The sequence below is a fragment of the Rhinoraja longicauda genome, chromosome 22, assembly GCF_053455715.1.
Source record: "Rhinoraja longicauda isolate Sanriku21f chromosome 22, sRhiLon1.1, whole genome shotgun sequence".
In the NCBI taxonomy this organism is placed as follows: domain Eukaryota; kingdom Metazoa; phylum Chordata; class Chondrichthyes; order Rajiformes; family Arhynchobatidae; genus Rhinoraja; species Rhinoraja longicauda.
In genome coordinates this window covers 684,644-708,828 of record NC_135974.1, presented here as the reverse complement: position 1 = coordinate 708,828, position 24,185 = coordinate 684,644, and the positions used below count along the sequence as shown (strand labels likewise).

The window sequence follows — 24,185 nt, the reverse complement described above, 5'->3', positions numbered from 1 at the left end:
GAGGGAGGGGGGAAGGGTGGAGGGGGAGGTAGGAGGAGAGAGTGCTGCACCAATGCAGGAGAGGTTTGGGCCCAATGGGTCCACTTGGTCTAGTGTTTTCCTAAATTTCAGTAGGATTTGTGAAGCGAGTCACCCACAAATTTAATAACAGCTGAAGAAAGCCAGAAAGCAGTAAACCTATTTCCACCAACTTGCTCAATTATGAATTTGAGAAAGGTCGAAATGCAGCCGAATCCAACAGGTACAGCAGAGCTTGCAACGGAGGTAGAACAGCGGGGCTGGAGAGCAAAGATCTGCGAGGAAGTTGGATGTTGGGGATTCGTGGCAACATCAACCTTAAGACTGATGAAGGTCCTGGGGATCAGCGGACAAGCCCTACGCCAGGCCATCAAGGAAACATCAGGGGTGGCAGAGTGGAGTAGCCAGTGGCTCTGGCTGAAGAGGAAAGACCCCATCTGGTCTCCCAAATAGGCAGATGCAGAGGGGGGTGGTTCTGGGACGCCAGAACACACCGCTGAGCCTACTGGAGACGTCGTGGGCCCAGTCAGCGAAACGTCGATGGAAGTAGGTGCCCACTTGATAACCCCAATGATGTGTCTGCCCAGCCTTTCTCAACATCGGAGGAGCATAGCCTCCCATCACCACCGAGAGCAAGTTGATATTTGGCATTTTGGATTTTTAACATCATGTCCTGTGTATTTGAAAACATTCTGAAGAAGGGTCTCGGCCCAAAACTTCACCCATTCCTTCACTCCAGAGATGCTGCCTGTCCCGCTGAGTTACTCTAATATTTTGTGTCTAACTATTTCCAATCCACATACATAGAGACCATTGGAAAATAATCAGTAGTGAACATGTTTAGCTAACCACAAATCAAAGCAGACAATGCAGGCACAACGAAGCAGACTCAGGCTAAACAATATCCCTTCCCATTCTCAACAGACTAACATCCCAAAGAAAGGTCATAACATCCAGGATGAGCTTCTACATTGTAGAGGGCTGCCCAGTGATGTGCCAGCCCATCAAAGGGGCCGCATTGAGGAATTGGCATTATGTCAGAATCCTAGATGGTCACTCCATCTATGCTGACACCAAGAGAAGGTAGTTATTATTACTGAAGGAAAGTACAATTCAGCAACCAATTCTGAAGGCTCTGTGCATCTGAGAAACAGAGGAAAGAAAGGAGTGCAATTGTAACACACTTCTATAACCTCAGATCCTTTGGGATCATCCCAAAGTCAATCAAGAATCTTTCTTGAAGTATAGTCGCTGTTTGGCAGCACCACAGGCAATTTGGTGACTGGAAGCATCTACAGACGTAAATGTTAACTGTAGACTGCAGAAGGGTCTCAACCCGAAACGTCACCCTTCCTTCTATCCAGAGATGCTGCCTGTCCCACTGAGTTACTCCAGAATTATGTGCCTATCTTCGGTTTAAACCAGCATCTGCAATGTTAACTGTAGGGTTGGATGAGAGGACAGGAACAAGGCCCATCTTGTTTAACGTCCACTATTCCAGTGTTACCTCAATGTCCAGGCTCAGGAATTTTTCAGGTAGACTAGCTGTCAGAAGTAGCTAATTGAGTGGGCTCCGAGAGAACATTTGCCAAGAGGGAAATAATGAATTGTTTTGACACAAGTAAATTTAATAATTCTATTTTCATAAGATACAGACCAAATGAGGATCAAAACACACCCTGTAATACACAACTAATAGAAACATAGAAAATAGGTGCAGGAGGAGGCCATTTGGCCCTTCGAGCCAGCACCACCATTCATTGTGATCATGGCTGATCATCTACAATCAGTAACCTGTGCCTGCCTTCTCCCCTTATCCCTTGATCCCCTAGAGCTCTATCTAACTCTCTTTTAAATTCATCCAGTGAATTAGCCTCTTCTGCCTTCTGTGGCAGAGAATTCCACAAATCTCTGAGTGAAAAAGTTTCTTCTCACCTCAGTTTTAAATTTAAATAAAATTTAAATAATACAATTGTTTATGATTTTATTCCAAATATTATCTCTACTCAGTCATTATCCAGTTACCAGTGCTAAAAGGGGCTAGCACTTGCACACTAACTGAGGAAAAAAGCTGTATTGGTCATGATACCATTACAAAATTATTTTGATCAATATGGCAACACTTGTCCTCTAAAGTCTTACAACAGTTTGAGAGCCACAAAACCCAGCATTTGGTCACATCTCTACCAATGGAGCGAGAGCCTGCAACAACCCACAGATGATCAGCCCTTGACAAGAGCAAGCTTGGGCTGGCAACTTCAAATAACCTAAAGTAAAATTCCAACAATCCCTAATAAATTATTCTGAAATTGCAATGATTTGGCATCTGGCTCACCAGGCAATGTATGCAGTATTCCCTTTCACCTCACTGGGGCCCAAGTTTCTCTGCTCCTTTCCCACTTACTGCAGCCCCAGTGGCCATGACCCCTTTCCAGCCACTGAGCCCCACTTCCTTTTCTACGCATCAGGGCACTGATTCCCATGATCCATTCCTGCTCACTCAGACCCAATTTTCTTGGTTCCATCCTCTCTTTACACTTCAGATTCACCGGAAAATTAATAATAATGCCAAAAATCTGAAGAGAGGAATTAAGTGTGTTAGTATATCTATAGAAACAACATGCAATCGTCCTGAAAATCTGGTAGTCTAGCACCAGGTCCCAAACATGTCAGATTATGGGAGTTTTACAGTAAATGCCGTTTTGCCAGTGTTACCCACACCTCAGAATAAAATCAAAAACTTCAAAAGAGCACAGAAAATTGTGAAGGGAAAAGCAATTCAAATAAGACACATTTCCAGTTTACTAATCCTAACCTTAAGTGACTGAGGAGGTGCTACAGTTCATCCCAACAATCCCACTGAAAGAGAAATTTTAAAAAGCCTAGCACCATAGTTTTAGTCCCCTGCTGCCTGTAGTCGACCTGCCCTTCCTCCTCACAAGATGCAACACCCAAACAATATTCAATAAATACAAACCAGTCACCAAAAAGGAAACTTGGGCAGAAACTGCAGCAATTGGATCTCTGGTGTCTCCAAACACAGAGAGCAGGCAGCACCTTTACTGTGCTTTCACTGATATCTTGAAAGACGGAAATCTTGTGATTCCAGATCCACAGAGTCTGAAATGGCCCAGAAGGCCGTTAGTTCAAGCCCAATTTAAGGATGGGCAACAAATATTGTGTTTGCTTTTGCCATCCATATCCCATAAATTAGAAAAGGTAAAGTGGGAGGAGGATCTTGAGAACTATAATAGTATCAAGGACCATAGAATATAGAGTTAAACAACACAGAAACTTGCTCACGCCAACCAAGATGCCCCTTCTACCTTAGTCCCACCTGCCCGCATTTTCTACCACATCCCTCTAGACATTTTCTATCCCCTGAACTGAATGACGCAATCCAACATTACACTGGATGCAGTTCTTTGATGTTGAGTAGATTTAAATGCCAATAGTTAGATTCATAGTCTCACACAGTTACCCAGAGTTTCAAGAGCAGCAACCATACCAATAACGCCACATCATTTAACACTGGCTAGTTTGAAAGAGCCAACAACTAAAGTTGAACCCAGGTACACTAAGGGGGGCACCGAGATCTAAGGGGAGACTGTTTGGGGGGTCTGCCGTGAACTAAGGGGGACCCGGCAGGGGGGGGGGTGGAGGAGCACAGAAGGGATGAGTACTTTTTTGTAAGAGTCACCTTCTTTGGGGCTTCGATTGTCGGCTGAAGGGGCTTTAATCGCCCTGACTGTGGATGGTTTGACTGCCCCGACCGCGGGACAACAAGAGGAAGATGTTTGAACTTTATTGCCTTCCATCACAGTGAGGAATGTGGAATCCACTGTGATGGATGTTTATGTTAACTTTTATGTGGGCGTGTGCCTTGTTGCTTTACACTTAATATGGCTGTATGGTAACTCAAATGTCACTGTACCTTAATTGGTACATGTGACAATAAACTGACCTTGAAACCTTGACTCTTGTGCACTTTGTATGCAAGAACAAAGATTTCCACTGTACCTGGGTACGTGACAATAAAGTATCATCATCATCATCACCGTTGATGGAACTGAATGACTTAATATTCCGATGAAATGCAATGAATTAAATTAAAGCAATAAATGAGGATATTGCACAAAGCACCACAGAATCAAAGAAAGTTAAAGTGCACAGTCAGTGTAGGCAATGGATGCTCCTTACCCGGCTTTCTTGCTGTTCTTGCTTTTAGGTGCAGTGTTAGATTTACATTTTGGCTCTTTCAGCTGCTTGGGTTCCTTGGCACCCTTAGGTTCCTTCAGCTCTTTGGCCCCCTTGGTACCTTTAGTTTCCTTAGGTTCCCCACGGTTCCTTGATCCTTTTGTGCCCTTTGGCTCTTTTGCCGCCTTGCTCTCTTTCGGTTCCTTATCACACCTGGGCTCTTTTCTCTTCTTCTTTGGTTTGGGTGCACCGGTTACCATTTCACTACTGACATCCTCCTTTAGTTCTTTTTTCTTTCTTTTTTTCTTAATCCCCATACCAACATCCTCGGCCTTGGTAAGCGGCGGTGGTTGGTCTACACTCACATCCAACTGTGCACTAAGTGCAACTTTTTTGCTGCTGCTCTCAACCAGGTAACTAGCAGCGTCTGGAGTGCTGGCTGGAGTGTGTGGGCTTGGTTGGTCCTTGGTGCTGGTGTGCGAGAACTGGACTGCGTGTTCACCGGCTGATGAGGCACTGGGTGTCAGAGGCTGCCTGGAGGTCTTTGAAGTGGAAGGCTGCAACATACAAAAAACATGTTTGAAAAAGCCCTTAATTCCCAAAAGTTTTCAAAGGTTCAAACATTCATTCAATTTTTTACTTTAAAACCAGTTCTGTTTTAACACCAAAACTCACCACAATGTTACACACTAGGTGTCAGGTTTGGACAATATTTGGGAGAAATTAGTTAAGAACCGAGCATTATGAGATAATATATTTTCAAAATTTCATAAATTTGGCTGACTGGGTTTATAATGTCAACTGCCAGGAAAACAGGTCATTGTGTAATTACAACCTTCGGCTATTGACGCTTATGTGCACTCTCCCAACGTATAGTGGCAATTACAATGAGTTCATCTGGGCCAGTTCACAAAAAATGTTTACAGAGATGTTCTAATAAAAATTAAATTCCTCTAGTCTTTTGCTTCATTTCTCTTTCTCTCTTGAGGTAACTATTAATGGGGTGAATCCAGTAAGCTTCAGTACTTCAGCCCAAAAGATGTTCCTTACTCATGACCATATTGACTGGCTGAATCTTTCCTCCTTACCCAGAACATTGTCCAGCTGAACAACTGAACTTTAAAAAAAAAATCTCATCTCCATTGGCAACCTCCCCTTGGCTTTACTCCCCAGGGTCTGTGATCTCCAGAAGAGAAATCCTCTTGAGATCTGCGCACTCATTAAATTTTTCACGCATCCACAGTTTTCATCACTGGCACCATTAGCTGCCATGCCTTGGTTGCCTAAGTCCCCTGAAACTGCTCCACCCCACACCTCTCTTTTCCTTGCAAGACTTCTTTAAACTCTAACTCTTTGCCTTAAGGCTTTGGGCCCATCTCCATATGACCTTGTGTCAAATTGTATCCATTTCAATTCCTGTACATCTCCTTAGGACAGAATTGCCCTTGTATAACTTTATTCATCACCACTTCTGGATGTTCCAAAATACCTTACAACCAATGAGTGAGTGAAAGTGGGAATCAAGTGTTCAGCCATGTTCAAGATGATCAAAACGACAACGTACCTCAGACAGAATTGAAAATTTAGTGGCTCCATGATCTCAATTCAGGGAACCACTGTACATATTGAAAGCATACACGCATATTCAATCCAAATGAAAATAATAACAATGTAAAAAAAAAAACTACCATTGATAACCAGAAAGGCAACCATAATGAGCTCAAAGAACCATTTTCTTTTTATGTGAATAGTCCAGATCCGTGTAATAATAATATTTTATATGTTGTCCTACAAAACCTGACACAAACTCAACTTTCACTCTCATTTGTTGCTCAGCAGCTCGGTTACCCGAGTACGGTGCAAGGAAACATCGAAGAAAGTCGTAATCAATGTCAGTGCAAGAGCCACCAATCAGGACACACTTTACTGGAATTGAGCCCACACAAGGCTACAGCGCTGCAAGAAAACAAATGGGCAGAAATAGTACCGTCCAACAGTAAGGGCAGCACGGTGGCACAGCGGAAGAGTTACTGCCTTACAGCGTCAGAGACCCAGGTTCGATCCTGTCTACGGGTGCTGTCGATATGGAGTTTATACGTTATCCCTGTGACTGTTTGGGTTTCCTCCAGGTGTTCCAGTTTCCTCCCTCATTCCAAAGACATGCAGGTTTGTAGATTAATTGGCTTCGGTATAATTGTAAATTGTCCCTAGTGCGTAGGGTAGTGCTAGTATAGAAGGTGATCACTTGTTGGTCGGCGCGGACTCTGTGGGTGGGGGGCCTGTTTCTGTGCTGTATCTCTAAAGGATCAAGTGACCAATGTGAGCTACAAGTAGTGTAAGAAAATAACTGCAGATGCTGGTACAAATCGAAGGTATTTATTTCACAAAATGCTGGAGTAACTCAGCAGGTCAGGCAGCATCTCAGGACAATAGACAATAGACAATAGACAATAGGTGTAGGAGTAGGCCATTCAGCCCTTCGAGCCAGCACCGCCATTCAATGCGATCATGGCTGATCACTCTCAATCAGTACCCTGTTCTTGCCTTCTCCCTATACCTCACTCCGCTATCCTTAAGAGCTCTATCCAGCTCTCTCTTGAAAGCATCCAACGAACTGGCCTCCACTGCCTTCTGAGGCAGAGAATTCCACACCTTCACCACTCTCTGACTGAAAAAGTTCTTCCTCATCTCCGTTCTAAATGGCCTACCCCTTATTCTTAAACTGTGGCCCCTTGTTCTGGACTCCCCCAACATTGGGAACATGTTTCCTGCCTCTAATGTGTCCAATCCCCTAATTATCTTATATGTTTCAATAAGATCCCCCCTCATCCTTCTAAATTCCAGTGTATACAAGCCCAATCGCTCCAGCCTTTCAACATACGACAGTCCCGCCATTCCGGGAATTAACCTAGTGAACCTACGCTGCACGCCCTCCATAGCAAGAATATCCTTCCTCAAATTTGGAGACCAAAACTGCACACAGTACTCCAGGTGCGGTCTCACCAGGGCCCGGTACAACTGTAGAAGGACCTCTTTGCTCCTATACTCAACTCCTCTTGTTACGAAGGCCAACATTCCATTGGCTTTCTTCACTGCCTGCTGTACCTGCATGCTTCCTTTCATTGACTGATGCACTAGGACACCCAGATCTCGTTGAACTCCCCCTCCTCCTAACTTGACACCATTCAGATAATAATCTGCCTTTCTATTCTTACTTCCAAAGTGAATAACCTCACACTTATCTACATTAAACTGCATCTGCCATGTATCCGCCCACTCACACAACCTGTCCAAGTCACCCTGCAGCCTTATTGCATCTTCCTCACAATTCACACAACCCCCCAGCTTAGTATCATCTGCAAATTTGCTAATGGTACTTTTAATCCCTTCGTCCAAGTCATTAATGTATATCGTAAATAGCTGGGGTCCCAGCACCGAACCTTGCGGTACCCCACTGGTCACTGCCTGCCATTCCGAAAGGGACCCATTTATCCCCACTCTTTGCTTTCTGTCTGTCAACCAATTTTCTATCCATGTCAGTACCCTACCGCCAATACCATGTGCCCTAATTTTGCCCACTAATCTCCTATGTGGGACCTTGTCGAAGGCTTTCTGAAAGTCGAGGTACACCACATCCACTGACTCTCCCCTGTCAATTTTCCTAGTTACATCCTCAAAAAATTCCAGTAGATTTGTCAAGCATGATTTCCCCATCGTAAATCCATGCTGACTCGGAATGATCCTGTTACTGCTATCCAAATGCTCAGCAATTTCATCTTTTATAATTGACTCCAGCATCTTCCCCACCACTGATGTCAGACTAACTGGTCTATAATTACCCGTTTTCTCTCTCCCTCCTTTCTTAAAAAGTGGGATAACATTTGCTATCCTCCAATCCACAGGAACTGATCCTGAATCTATAGAACATTGAAAAATGATTTCCAATGCTTCCACTATTTCTAGAGCCACCTCCTTAAGTACCCTGGGATGCAGACCATCAGGCCCTGGGGATTTATCAGCCTTCAGTCCCATCAGTCTACCCAAAACCATTTCCTGCCTAATGTGGATTTCCTTCAGTTCCTCCATCACGCTAGGTTCTCCGGCCCCTAGAACATTTGGGAGATTGTGTGTATCTTCCTCAGTGAAGACAGATCCAAAGTAACGGTTTAATTCGTCTGCCATTTCTTTGTTCCCCATAATAAATTCCCCTGCTTCTGTCTTCAAGGGACCCACATTTGCCTTGACTAATTTTTTCCTCTTCACGTACCTAAAAAAACTTTTGCTATCCTCCTTTATATTATTGGCTAGTTTACCCTCGTACCTCATCTTTTCTCCCCGTATTGCCTTTTTAGTTAACTTTTGTTGCTCTTTAAAAGAGTCCCAATCCTCTGGCTTCCCACTCTTCTTTGCTTTGTTGTACTTCTGCTCTTTTATTTTTATGCTGTCCTTGACTTCGCTTGTCAGCCACGGGTGCCTCTTACTCCCCTTGGAATCTTTCCTCCTCTTTGGGATCAATTGATCCTGCAACTTCTGCATTATTCCCAGGAATACCTGCCATTGCTGTTCTACCGTCTTCCCTGCTAGGGCCTCCTTACAGTCAATTTTGGCCAGCTCCTGCCTCATGCCTCTGTAATCCCCTTTGCTATACTGTAATACTGACACTTCCGATTTTCCCTTCTGCCTTTCCATTTGCAGAGTAAAACTTATCATGTTGTGATCACTGCCTCCTAATGGCTCTTTTACCTCTAGTCCCCTTATCAGATCAGGATCATTACACAACACTAAATCCAGAATTGCCTTCTCCCTGGTAGGCTCCAGTACAAGCTGTTCTAAGAATCCATCTCGAAGGCACTCTACAAACTCTCTTTCCTGGGGTCCATTTCCAACCTGATTTTCCCAGTCTACCTGCATGTTGAAATCTCCCATAACCACCGTAGCATTACATTTTTGACACGCCAATTTTATCTCCTGATTCAACTTGCACCCTATGTCGAGGCTACTGTTTGGGGGCCTATAGATAACTCCCATTAGGGTCTTTTTACCCTTACAATTTCTCATTTCTATCCATACTGATTCAACATCTCCTGATTCTATGTCACCCCTTGCAAGGGAATGAATATCATTCCTTACCATCAGAGCAACCCCACCCCCTCTGCCCACCTGTCAGTCTTTTCTATACGTTGTGTACCCCTGAATATTCAGTTCCCAGCCCTGGTCCTCTTGTAGCCATGTCTCAGTGATCCCTACAACATCATACTTGCCCATGACTAACTGAGCCTCAAGCTCATCCACTTTATTTTTTATACTACGCGCATTTAAGTACAACACTAACTTCTGTATTTACCTCCCCTCTCACATCGGTCACAATTGGCCCTGCCCTTAATTTCTTTTCCCCTCTAGAACTTCTGTTCCCATTCTTCCGAGAGTCTTTTGCAATATCTCCTGTATTCCCTTTTTTTTTTTACCTCATCTTCATATTCACAATTTGTTAACCCCTCCCCCCCACTACTTAGTTTAAAGCCACAGGTGTCACACTAGCAAACCTACCTGCCAGAATGTTTGTCCCCCTGCTGTTAAGATGTAACCCGTCCCTTTTGTACAAGTCACCCCTAGCCCAGAAGAGATCCCAGTGGTCCAGAAATCTAAATCCCTGCTCTCTGCACCAGCCCCTCAGCCATAAATTCATACCCTCTATCTCTCTGTTCCTGGCCTCACCAGCACGAGGTACCGGTAGCAGTCCAGAGATAACCACCTTCGACGTCCTACTTCTCAGTGTTTTTCCCAACTCTCTAAACTCCCGCTGTAGCACCTCCTTCCTCTTCCGCCCGACGTCATTCGTGCCCACATGCACAACGACTTCAGGTTGATCGCCTTCCCTCACTAGGATTTTCTGAAGCCGGTCCGTGATGTGTTGAACCCTGGCACCAGGGAGGCAACAGACCATCCTCAAGTCCCTCCTGCTGCCACAGAATCTTCTGTCCGTCCCTCGGACGATGGAGTCACCGACCACTACGGCTCTTCCTGACTTCGGTCTCCCCTGTCGAGTATCCTTGCCAACAGGTCCGCCACTCGGACTGGAAACGTCTTTTGCCCCGACAGTTCCCAAGAGGGTATACCTATTTGCAATAGGCACAGCCACTGGGGTCTCCTGTAGTCCTCGTCCACTCCCACCTGAAACAGTCTCCCACCTTCGCTCGACCTGGACCCTTGGCGTGACAGCCTCACAATAGGTCCTGTCGAGGAAACTCTCGCATTCCCGGATGGCTCTGAGGTTATCCAACTGCCTCTCCAACTCCACCACACGTCCCTTCAGGAGCTGCACCTGGACACAGTTCTTGCAGGTGTAGTTCCCAGAAGCTCCAGCGACGTCCCTGTCTTCCCACATCCTGCAGGAAACACACTGCACCAACTTTTCCGCCATTACCTTGTGTCTGGCTTAAAACAATTGTAACCTCCTTACCTCAGCCTCCTCGCCAAAGCCTCCTCGCCAAAGACTCGCACTTCCTCACTGGGCTGCACCCGGACAAGGCTGCACCCTTTTGCAAGTCTTGCTTATATCACCAATTAAATTGCCTGATTGTCCAATTTACCAGACTTCTCACTTAAATGATCAACCAATCCACGTATTCTCTTCTGACTGACTTATTACACTGTAATTCCCACTCACTTACAGCCAATGGTCGTCCTCTCTCCAACTTCCTGACCTTTACAGACTGATTAACAGTGCCCTATTGGCGCTCTTTTTAAACTGCCGTTTCTACCACTATTAACAGGTACTTACTTTCAGCCAATGGTCGTCCTCTCTCCAACTTCCCGACCTTTACAGACTGATTAACAGTGCCCTATTGGCGCTCTTTTTAAACTGCCGTTTCTACCACTATTAACAGGTACTTACTTTCAGCCAATGGTCGTCCTCTCTCCAACTTCCCGACCTTTACAGAAGAGAAGGAATGGGTGACGTTTCGGGTCGAGACCCTTCTTCAGACTGAGTTACATGTGAGCTACAACCTCAATGGGCCGGAAGTCCTGTTCTAAAGTCTAAAGTAACCAGAGTTACAACCAACACAATCATTTAGATATATCATTCATCTAATGGATGGATGGATCTAATGGATGATGCTTCACTACCACCAGGTGAAAGAGAGACATCTGGAGACACCTAGACACCCGGGATCGATCCTCACTACGGATGCACACAAATTGCTGGAGTAACTCAGCGGGACAGGCAGTATCTCGGGAAGAGAAGGAATGAGTGATGTTTCAGGTCGAGACCCTTCTTCAGACTGTACGGAGTTTGTACATTCTCCCAGTGACCTGCGTGGGCTTTCCCCGAGATCTTCGGTTTCCTCCCACACTCCAAAGACGTACAGGTCTGTTGGGTTAATTGGCTTGGTAAATGTAAAAATTGTAGGTATAGGATAGTGTTAATGTGCAGGGATTACTGGTCAGCACGGACCCGGTGGGCTGAAAGGGCATGTTTCCGCGCTGTATCTCTAAACTCTAAACTAATCCAAGCTGGAGTTTGCAGTCCACATGTTCATCCACTCACCCCCTTCCAGCACATCACATCTTTTTGGTCTTATGACGTTCCCCAAATGCACTCATGCTCCCTAAATTTCTCATCGCAAATAGTTGCACACTTTCATCATTCTCGAGGAAAAGAAGTTTCTCCTGGACTCCAAATCAAGCCAAGTGAAGTTTATTGCCATCTTCACGGTACAGTGGGATACAACGACAATGAAAATCTTGCTTGCAGCAGCATTACAGGCACATAGACACAGCACAAGGAAACATAAATTATACAACAAATTACACAAATTCTACAATATATTGAAAAGAAAAACTACAAAAAACTCTCCAGTTTCAGACCTCCACCCTGAAGGTTTGCAAATGCCTGGCGGCATCATTGGTAAAAGGTAGAGGCGGCAGCATCTGCCTCATGTGATGCTCCAATGTGGCAAGATCAAACTTCGACCAGGCAACTATTTCACCAAACACCTGCTCAGTCGGCCAAAACGTGCTGGAGCACCTGGTTGCTGACCATTTTAATTCCCCATACCGACCTTTCCGTCCTGGGCAAGTTACAAGCTGGAACTTGAATAGCCATTACAAGTGTGCAGCCATTCACAAACTGGGGGAACAGGAGCTCCTATTTCACATGTGTAGCTAACAACCCAACAGGGTGCATTCATTGAATTTTCCAATTTCTGGTAATAGTGTCCTGCCACCCCTCTTTTTCCCCTCCCCACCTGGTGCACACACATTTCCCCCACCCTGTTCCTTTCCCCTCTTCCATATGCTCGTCTGCCATATTTTTCTCTCAACCCCTCTCCCTTCCACCGGCTTTACATTTCACTCCTTTTCTTTCATGGGCTGACACCCTTTCACCTTTTAACCTCTGGCTTATGTCACTTACTCCACCCATCTGCCCCATCACCCCTCCCTCACCTCTATCCACTTAGCATCTGCCAGACTTTGCACCAGCCCCACCTATCTTTTCCAGTTTTCTCCTCTACTCCATCAGTCTGAAGAAGAGACCTTCCCCAAAATGTCGTACGTCCATTTTCCTCCACAGATGCTGCCTGACACATTGAGTTTCTCCAGCACTTTCTTTTTTGCTATACAATTTTAATCTGTCTTCTTCCTCCCTCAACTCTGTCCAGAGACCCCGACAGTCCGTTCAGGTTAGGCAGAGGTTCACTTGCACCTCCTTTAACCTTATCTACTGTATCCGTTGTACCAGGTGTGGACTCTTTTACATCTTACGAGACCAAACATAGACTGGGCAATTATTTCGCTGAACACCTTCGCTCAGCCTGGGCCAACCTGATCTCCCAATTGCCAAACACTTTCACTTCCCTCCCCTTTGTGTCCTGGGCCTCCTCCATTGTCAGAGTGAGGCCAAACGCAAATTGGAGGAACAGCATCTCATATTTTGCTTGGTACAACCAAGCAGTATGAATATTGATTTCTCGAACTTCAGGTAACTCTTGCATCCCCTCTCTCTCCGTCCCTCCCCCACCCTAGTCGTTGTACCAGTTTCACTGTCGTCCTGGTGAGTTTCATTGTCTGTAACTTGTTTTCACCTAGCCCACAGCTAACAATGGCCTGTTTCTTTTATCATGGTTACTTTCTTGCATATCTTTCATTCATTTGTTCTATATCTCTCTATATCTCTCTATATCAAAATTTCTTGTTTCCCTTTCCCCTGACTCTCAGTCTGAAGAAGGATCTCGACCGGAAACATCACCTATTCCTTCTCTCCAGAGATGCTGCCTGACCCGCCGAGTTACTCCAGCTTTTTGCGTCTATCTTCAGTTTAAACCAGCATCTGCAGTTCCTTCCTACACATTCTTCATTTTGTATTCCTCACTATCCTGCAATATAGCTCATCCTTCCATTCTCCATTCCAAATGTACTGCCTGGTAATTTAAATGTAGTAACATAGTATAAAGCAAACTTGAAAAATATCTCCATTCTGGACAACAAAAGCTTTTCACTGTACCTCGGTACACGTGACAATAAACTAAACTGAATAGTCCCTTAAGCATATATTTTGGACCACCTCTAGTAATGTAATATTTTGCAAATGCATATTTATTGTTATATTTGCAGCAATACAAGACACTAAATCAAAGAGGTTAGGGTAAATAATCTTTAGCTGTAGGTTCAAGGCCTACGTTAAAAAAAGATACGAACACAAAGCACATCTGAGCAGCATATCCAGAGCAGTGTTGACCCAGATTATATATACACATCATTTCAAGCACAGATTAAATCAACAGCACAGGCAGAAGCTGGACAAGTGTCTTATAAATAAAATCAGGAAATCCTGAAATGGATCACTCGTGTCTCCACACCCGGCAAAAACCCAGAAAATCATTCCAACTTTTGAAAGAACAGCCCTGTGTTGCCTTATTTAGAAAGGAATCTTTCAGGCAATCGGTTGAACGAGGCTCTGGAGAGGAGATCACGCAAAGAGCCCTGCACTTGTTTTTGTTTAGAAGGCCCAGAGGGCCTCACGCTCCGAATGAGGCTGCTAAGCTTTGCTTCGCTCCCTGTCTCTCTCTCGCTCTCTCTCTCTCCCTCTCTCTCTCTCTCTCTTGCACACATACACACACAAACACTCTCCTGTTTGCGCACACACAAAAGAACACATTGGTTACCGCTGCAATTCAAACTGGAATGCTCACCTGATATCTAACCTCACTGGGGTAAGCTAGAGCAGTGTCGACCCCCATTAAAAAGCAGGCCATTTCCAACCATCCTTAGTCAGACTCTGTCTCCAGTTCAGCAGGGAAAAGCCAGACGTCTGCATCACAGTCAACACTTGATGCTTTCGCTCACTCACACTCTCTCTCTCTCTCTCTCTCTCTCTCTCTCTCTCTCTACATCACTGCACAAATTGCTTTTCTTCCCCTCCTCCTGATATACTGCAGCATTACGTTGCATGCACAGTAGGGGACAAGAATCAATGCAGGACCCAGCACTTAAAATCAATATCTTCCCGCTCAACATAAACAGGCTTCAATCTGCCCACCCATCTCCCTCAAAAAACACATCTTTCAGCACCTTCTCTCCAAAGACAGACTACGGACTCAAGAGTATTCTTGTTACAAATGAAATATTTTGCTTAAATAGAGCCCTCATCGGAACGAGTTCATCCTGGGTCGAGACTGCGAGAATGAATTGCAGGGCAGCTGGAACACCACCGTTAGAGTGTGCGGGGGAGGGTGCACAAAGCTAGCATCAGATATTTGCTTGCACATATTCAAATTCCCACCAGAAAAACAAGAAGCTACATCACAAATAAATCCCTAAATCATTGAAACAGAAATGAATATCAACACGATTTGGGGGAGGGGTGGAGGAGGCAATTCACAAAGTTACAGAAAATGTGGATACACTGTAAGCTGAGGTGACTGACAGAAGCACTCACTCAGTAAGATCCAGTCAATTCAGGGTGTGGGCTTCAGTCACACTCCAAACACTGGGTTCCACCCTGTCACTTCGTCACACAGTCATGCAGCATGCAGCAGGCCATTCAGCCCAACGTGCACATGCAAGATGCTCCATCTGCACTAGTCCCACCTGCCCATGTTTGGTCCATATCCCTCTATGTACCCGTCCAAATGGCTTTTCACTGTTGTTATAGTACCTGCTTCAACATCTCCCTCTGGCACTTCATTCCATTTACCTACCACCCTCTGTGTGAAACAGTTGCCCCTCAGGTTCTTATGGATTCTTTCCCCTCTCACTTTAAACTTATGTTCTCTGGTTCTTGATTCCACCTAATCTGAGTAAATGATTCTGTGCCTACCTATTCCCCTCATGGCCTCATATACCTCGATAAGATGACCATTCATCCTTCAAGGAATAAAGTCCTCTCCCTTTAGCTCAGGCCCCCAAGTCCTGGTAACATCCTTGTAAATATTCTCTGCACTTTTTCCAGTTTAACATTTTTCCGATAGCAGTATGACCAAAACTGAACACAATACTCCAGATGTGGCCATGCCAATGACTTGTACAACTGTAACACAACAACTCAACTTCTATACTCAATACTCTGACTGATGAAGGCCAGCGTGCTGACAGCCTTCTTGATCACCCCATCTACCTGCAACCCCACTTTCAGGGAACTAAGTATCTGCAATCGTAGATCCCTCTGCTCTACTCCCCATAGCCCTGCAATTCACTGTGAAGGTTCTGATTTGGTTTGACCCCCAAAAATGCAACATCTTACACTTATCTACATTAAACTCCATTAACCATTTCACAGATCATTTGCCTAACTGATCTCGAACCTGCTGTAATTTTTGATAACTATCTTCGTTACCTATGACAACAGTAAAGTGGGTGATGTTGGTTTCAATAGACAATAGACAATAGACAATAGGTGCAGGAGTAGGCCATTCAGCCCTTCGAGCCAGCACCGCCATTCAATGCGATCATGGCTGATCACTCTCAATCAGTACCCCGTTCCTGCCTTCTCCCCATACCCCCTCACTCCGCTATCCTTAAGAGCTCTATCCAGCTCTCTCTTGAAAGCATCCAACGAACTGGCCTCCACTGCCCTCTGAGGCAGAGAATTCCACACCTTCACCACTCTCTGACTGAAAAAGTTCTTCCTCATCTCCGTTCTAAATGGCCTACCCCTTATTCTCAAACTGTGGCCCCTTGTTCTGGACTCCCCCAACATTGGGAACATGTTATCTGCCTCTAATGTGTCCAATCCCCTAATTATCTTATATGTTTCAATAAGATCCCCCCTCATCCTTCTAAATTCCAGTGTATACAAGCCCAATCGCTCCAGCCTTTCAACATACGACAGTCCCGCCATTCCGGGAATTAACCTAGTGAACCTACGCTGCACGCCCTCCATAGCAAGAACATCCTTCCTCAAATTTGGAGACCAAAACTGCACACAGTACTCCAGGTGCGGTCTCACCAGGGCCCGGTACAACTGTAGAAGGACCTCTTTGCTCCTATACTCAACCCCTCTTGTTACGAAGGCCAACATTCCATTGGCTTTCTTCACTGCCTGCTGAACCTGCATGCTTCCTTTCATTGACTGATGCACTAGGACACCCAGATCTCGTTGAACTCCCCCTCCTCCTAACTTGACACCATTCAGATAATAATCTGCCTTTCTATTCTTACTTCCAAAGTGAATAACCTCACACTTATCTACATTAAACTGCATCTGCCATGTATCCGCCCACTCACACAACCTGTCCAAGTCACCCTGCAGCCTTATTGCATCTTCCTCACAATTCACACTACCCCCCAACTTAGTATCATCTGCAAATTTGCTAATGGTACTTTTAATCCCTTCGTCTAAGTCATTAATGTATATCGTAAATAGCTGGGGTCCCAGCACCGAACCTTGCGGTACCCCACTGGTCACTGCCTGCCATTCCGAAAGGGACCCATTTATCCCCACTCTTTGCTTTCTGTCTGTCAACCAATTTTCTATCCATGTCAGTACCCTACCCCCAATACCATGTGCCCTAATTTTGCCCACTAATCTCCTATGTGGGACCTTGTCGAAGGCTTTCTGAAAGTCGAGGTACACCACATCCACTGACTCTCCCTTGTCAATTTTCCTAGTTACATCCTCAAAAAATTCCAGTAGATTTGTCAAGCATGATTTCCCCTTCGTAAATCCATGCTGACTCGGAATGATCCCGTTACTGCTATCCAAATGCTCAGCAATTTCGTCTTTTATAATTGACTCCAGCATCTTCCCCACCACTGATGTCAGACTAACTGGTCTATAATTACCCGTTTTCTCTCTCCCTCCTTTCTTAAAAAGTGGGATAACATTTGCTATCCTCCAATCCACAGGAACTGATCCTGAATCTATAGAACATTGAAAAATGATCTCCAATGCTTCCACTATTTCTAGAGCCACCTCCTTAAGTACTCTGGGATGCAGACCATCAGGCCCTGGGGATTTATCAGCCTTCAGTCCCATCAGTCTACCCAAAACCATTTCCTGCCTAATGTGGATTTCCTTCAGTTCCTCCATCACCCTAGGTTCTCCGGCCCCTAGAACATTTGGGAGATTGTGTGTATCTTCCTCAGTGAAGACAGATCCAAAGTAACGGTTTAACTCGTCTGCCATTTCTTTGTTCCCCATAATAAATTCCCCTGCTTCTGTCTTCAAGGGACCCACATTTGCCTTGACTATTTTTTTCCTCTTCACGTACCTAAAAAAACTTTTGCTATCCTCCTTTATATTATTGGCTAGTTTACCCTCGTACCTCATCTTTTCTCCCCGTATTGCCTTTTTAGTTAACTTTTGTTGCTCTTTAAAAGAGTCCCAATCCTCTGTCTTCCCACTCTTCTTTGCTATGTTATACTTCCTCTCCTTAATTTTTATGCTGTCCCTGACTTCCCTCGTCAGCCACAGGTGTCTCTTACTCCCCTTAGAGTCTTTCCACCTCTTTGGAATAAATTGATCCTGCAACCTCTGCATTATTCCCAGGAATACCTGCCATTGCTGTTCTACCGTCTTCCCTGCTAGGGCCTCCTTCCAATCAATTTTGGCCAGCTCCCGCCTCATGCCTCTGTAATCCCCTTTGCTATACTGTAATACCGACACTTCCGATTTTCCCTTCTGCCTTTCCATTTGCAGAGTAAAACTTATCATGTTGTGATCACTGCCTCCTAATGGCTCTTTTACCTCTAGTCCCCTTATCAGATCAGGATCATTACACAACACTAAATCCAGAATTGCCTTCTCCCTGGTAGGCTCCAGTACAAGCTGTTCTAAGAATCCATCTCGAAGGCACTCTACAAACTCTCTTTCCTGGGGTCCATTTCCAACCTGATTTTCCCAGTCTACCTGCATGTTGAAATCTCCCATAACCACAGTAGCATCACATTTTTGACACGCCAATTTTATCTCCTGATTCAACTTTGTGGGCAGAACTGAGACAAGGCTGCAGTCAGAGGTGCTCCATTTCAGATGAGACAGTAAACCAAGGTCCTGTCTCCCAGTTAGGTGGATGCAAAAGATTTCATTGTCAGTGTGCTGGGTCAATATTTATCCCACAACAATATCACTAAGGATAGTTTATTTGGTTAATTAGAGATAGACAAAAAATGCTGGAGCAACTCTGCAGGAGAGGTAGCCAGTCTGGAGGGAAGGAATGGGTGACATTTCAGACTGAGTCAGGGGAGAGGGAAACTGGAGATAAGGAAAGGCACAGAAAATGTAAGAAACATAGAAAATAGGGGCAGAAGGAGGCCATTCGGCCATTCATTGTGATCATGGCTGATTGTCCCCAATCAATAACCCATGCATACCTTCTCCCTATATCCCATGGTTCCACTAAACCCTAGAGCTCTATCTAACTCTCTCTTAAAACCATCCAGAGATTTGGCTTCCACTGCCTTCTGTGGCAGAATTCCACAAATTCACAACTCTCTGAGTGAAAACGTTATTCCTCATCTCAGTTTTAAATGGCCTCCCCTTTATTCTAAGAATGTCCCTGGTTCTGGACTCGCCCAACATTGGGAACATTTTTCTTGCATCTAGCTTGTCCAGTCCTTTTATAAATTTATATGTTTCTATAAGATTCCCTCTCATCCTTCTAAACTCCAGTGAATACAAGCCTAGTCTTTTCAATCTTTCCTCATATGACAGTCCCGCCATCCTAGGGATCAATCTCGTGAACCTACGCTGCACTGTCTCAATTACAAGGATGTCCTTCCTCAAATTAGGAGACCAAAACTGTACACAATACTCTGGTCTTACAACTATACAACTGCAGAAGAACCTCTTTACTCCTATACTGAAATCCTCTTGTTATGAAGGCCAACATTCCATTAGCTTTCTTCACTGCCTGCTGTACCTGCACGCCAACTTTCAGTGACTGGTGTACAAGGACACCCAGGTCTCGCTGCATCTCCCCCTTACCTAACCTAACACCATTGAGATAATAATCTGCCTCCTTGTTTTTGCCGCCAAAGTGGATAACCTCACATTTATCTATATTATACTGCATCTGCCACGCATTTGCCCACTCACTCAACCTGTCCAGTTCACCCTGCAACCTCCTAACATCCTCTTTACAGTTCACACTGCCACCCAGCTTTGTGTCATCCGCAAACTTGCTAGTGTTGCTTCTAATTCCCTCTTCCAAATCATGAATATATATGGTAAACAGTTGCGGCCCCAACACCGAGCGTTGCGGCACTCCACTCGCCACTGCCTGCCATTCTGAAAAGGACCCATTTACTCCCACTCTTTGCTTCCTGTCTACCAACCAATTTTCTATCCATGTCAACACCCTACCCCCAATACCATGTGCTCTAATTTTAGTGACCAATCTCCCCTGTGGGACCTTATCAAAGGCTTTCTGGAAGTCTAGATACACTACATCCATTGGCTCCCCTTCATCCATTTTACTTGTCACGTCCTCAAAAAATTCCAGAAGATTAGTCAAGCATGATTTCCCTTTCAGAAATCCATGCTGGCTTGGACATCCTTTTACTGCTATCCAAGGCGTGAAAACGACAGATAAAGCAAACAATGATCAAGGACATATAGAATGGTTTATTGTTGGCTGAGGGAAAGGTGACAACGAGTAAAATTACAAACAGTAAAATTAATCAGGAGGACAGTGAAACTAGGGGAGAGACAGAGAGAGAAGAAAGCAAGGATTAATTGACGTCAGAGAAAGCAATATTCATGCCGCTGGGTTGTAAGCTACCTAAGCAAAATATCTGGTTATTTACTGCATTTACTGCATCACTGCATTGGGAACTATAATTAGCAGTTCAGGCAGTATCTTAAGATCCTTCATTAGAAAAGGATGAAATGAAAATAAGTTATAGGGAGGTTGGGGAATGGTTGGATAAAGCAAAAGGAATATCTCTAAAGGGTGAGGCTGGAGTTGCCCTGTGATAAGCTGTAAATTAGGACATCGGTCATGAGTAATGAGAGCAGTACAGGAGAGCAGGTCCTCTGTAAGTGAGTTTGGTATCTCGACTGCGCATGCCCAGGTCATGGGCCATTCAGGATAAACATTCTCACCGACTGAACTGCTGCGTGTATCCAGACCTGTGTTTCATCTGTAGTTTCCAGTTTTGCTTCTTTCTTCGAGGTAAGAAAATACTGCTTTCAAAACTATTAACTAGGTGTATTTATGGTTCATTTGTACAAAACTACGATGATTTTGTTGGTTTTATTGTTTTATGCTTTGGAGAGTGAGCGAGATCGTGACGATGAATAACAAGCAATTTTTATTGTTTTTGTTTTGGAGAGGGGGAGAATGAAATAAAATGTATGATTTCTATAACTATCAATAGACTTCTGAATGAGTTCTGTATGTACATGTGTAAATAAAGTTGTGTAGTACAAAACTTTATCACGAGTCTCCTGACCAATCATGTCTCTTCTGATTCCCATAACACTGGATAATTTTAATCAGTATTTGACATTCTAATTTTATGTTATGATCTTGTGATTGTATAAATTAGTTCAATATACTTGCACCATTCTCTTTTGCATTGTAACTTGTATGTAATGGACATGCTTACAGGACCCTATTTGAATTAACATATGATTGACTTTGTTATTTATTTTGTTTACATGTTACTGGGTAAAGCCATGCGCACTTGTGCAATGTTGGGCTGTGGGAGTAGCACGTATCACCTGAATAAGTGGATGCAGAATGTGTGTGACAGCCACAATTGTACATTTGCAACGGGAAACTGTTTCTGCTCACCTCACTTCAAACTCTAGGAAAAAAACTGCAGATGCTGATTTAAATTGAAGATAGATACAAAATGCTGGAGTAACTCAGCGGGGCAGGCAGCATCTCGGGAGAGAAGGAATGGGTGGTGTTTCGGGTCGAGACCCTTCTTCAGAAGTCTGAAGAAGCGAGATATCGACCTCGCTTATTCTTCAGACTTCTAAAGGGTCTTGACCTGAAACGTCACCCATTCCTCTCCCGAAATCGGTGATGCTGAGGTTGAAAGGATCAGCAGCTTTAAGTTCCTTGGTGTGCACATCACTGAGGACCTTTCCTGGACACTGCACAACGGACACAATAACAAAGAAGGCCCACCAGCAGCTCTTTTTCCTGAGAAGGCTGAGGAAGTTTGGCATGAACGCCAGCATCCTCACAAACATCTACAGATGCACCTTCGAGAGCCTGCTGCATTACAGTCTGGTACGGGAACTGTTCTGCCCACAGCCACAAATCACTATAGAGAGTGGTGAAGACGGCACAGCACATCACTGGCAACTGTCCCAGCCATTCAGGACATTTTCTACCGGCGGTGCCTGCGGAAGGCACGCAGCATCATCAAGGACCACAGCCACCCAGCACGCAGGCTGTTCTCCTTGTTACCGTCAGGCAGACGATACCGGAGTATGGCTGCGCGTACCACCAGACTTAAGAACAGTTTCTACCATCAGGCCATCAGGCTTCTGAACTCATAAACACATTTCAAATCATATATGTTGATTATTTTTTAATATTGTCTTTTTAACTATTTTTAATATTGTCTTTTTACCTTACTAATGTCATTTTTTAATCTTATTTATCCTTGGAATATTACTGCTGAGGTGACCCGTTGTCTTGTCAAATACATTTCATTGTACCGTTGACCCTGTGCCAATCTACATATGACAAATTTTAAAAATATATCATTATAAATGCTGCCTGACCCACTGAGTTACTCCAGCATTTTGTGTCTATCTTCGATTTAAATCAGCATCTGCAGTTTTTTTCCTAGTTTGAAGGGAGGTGGGCAGAAACAGTTTCCCTTTGCAAATGTACAGTTGTGGCTGTCACACACATTCTGCATCCACTTATTCAGGTGATACGTGCTACTCCCACAGCCCAACATTGCACAAGTGCGCATGGCTTTACCCAGTAACATGTAAAACAAAATAAATAACAAAGTCAATCATATGTTAATTCAAATAGGGTCCTGTAAGCATGTCCATTACATACAAGTTACAATGCAAAAGAGAATGGTGCAAGTATATTGAACTAATTTATACAATTACAAGATCATAACATAAAATTAGAATGTCAAATACTGATTTAAATTATCCAATGTTATGGGAATCAGAAGAGACATGATTAGTCAGGGGACTCGTGACTAAGTTTTGTACTACACACCTTTACTTACACATGTACATACAGAACTCATTCAGAAGTCTATTGATAGTTATAGAAATCATACATTTCATTCTCCCCCTCCTCCAAAACAAAAACAATAAAAATTGTTTGTTATTCATCGTCACGATCTCGCTCACTCACCAAAGCATAAAGCAATAAAACCAACAAAATCATCGAAGTTTTGTACAAATGAACCATAAATACACCTAGTTAATAGTTTTGAAAGCAGTATTTTCTTACCTCGAAGAAGCAAAACTGGAAACTACAGATGAAACACAGGTTTGGATACACGCAGCAGCTCAGCCGGTGAGAATGTTTATCCTGAATGACCCATGACATGGGCATGCGCAGTCGAGATACCAAACTCACTTATTCGTGAAATTTGTGATGAGCACAGTTACAGTTCAGTTTAGTTTATTGTCACGTGTATTGTCACAGGTACAGTGAAAAGCCTTTGTTGCGTGCTAACCAGTTAGACAATGAACACAGACATGTGAATGCAAAAATTGTTGAACAAGCCCACCAGATCAGGCTGTTCTAACGAAGAGAGGAAACATTGAACCAGCATCATATTTGAGTGACCTTATCCAGTCTGATACATCCCACTCCCACCCATTTGTCTGTGGCCTCTGGCACTGTTAACAAAGCCCAATGTAAGCTTGAGGAACAATGCCTTAACTTTTGTCAGGAAACTTTCCAGCCATCTGGACTCAACATCAAATTCTACAATGTCAAATAACTAGCTTTCTCTGTCTGTATCCAACCCAGGTGATATTGGTTCAGTGTTCCCTCTCTCCAATAGCACAGTTGACCTGCCGTGCATATCCTGCAACTAATCCCCTTGACAATTCTGGCTTCATTCTATCACAAATATTTCCTTGTACTTTTCATTCCCTCCACAACTTGGCTTAATACCAACTTATTTTCTCTCTCTTCCAGTTCCAACAATAAGATCTGTGACCTAAAACGTTAACTCTGTTTCTCTTACAGATTCTGCCTGACCTGCTGAGCAATTTCAGCACTTTGCTTTTCTTGCAGAATGATACTGGTTTTGAAAGAAGATTCTCCAATGACTGGAGCCAGACTCAACACAAAAGATACTATGGAGATCAGTCATCGCAATCTCGCACATCACTGCAATGGTTCCTTCAAACATCAAACAACCCATCATCTTAATTGGGTTTAGTCAGACCCCTCCAATAATAAGACTCCTGCAGCAATATGCAGAACGAATAACAACATGAACAAGCAAAACCACAGACATTTTTCTGTTCTCAGATTTAAAAATCCCAATCAAAATGTATCAAAATTTGTGAGACGCAA

At 44.1% G+C, this 24,185-nt stretch overlaps 1 protein-coding gene across 3 annotated transcripts in view; it reads right to left on the bottom strand.

Moving 5' to 3' along the window:
* Positions 1-24,185, bottom strand: part of chd6 (chromodomain helicase DNA binding protein 6) — a 200,385-nt gene that overhangs the window by 114,750 nt on the left and 61,450 nt on the right. For 2 of the 3 annotated variants that reach the window (XM_078418567.1, XM_078418569.1), the window contains exons 1-2: positions 14,409-14,525; positions 4,219-4,772 (exon numbers count right to left, since the gene is read on the bottom strand). In XM_078418567.1, the coding sequence (XP_078274693.1) occupies positions 4,219-4,772; positions 14,409-14,471 (617 nt within the window). In that variant the 5' untranslated portion in view covers positions 14,472-14,525. Of the gene's footprint in view, positions 1-4,218; positions 4,773-14,408; positions 14,526-24,185 lie in introns of those variants that run through there. The other variant, XM_078418568.1, reaches the window with a different exon arrangement.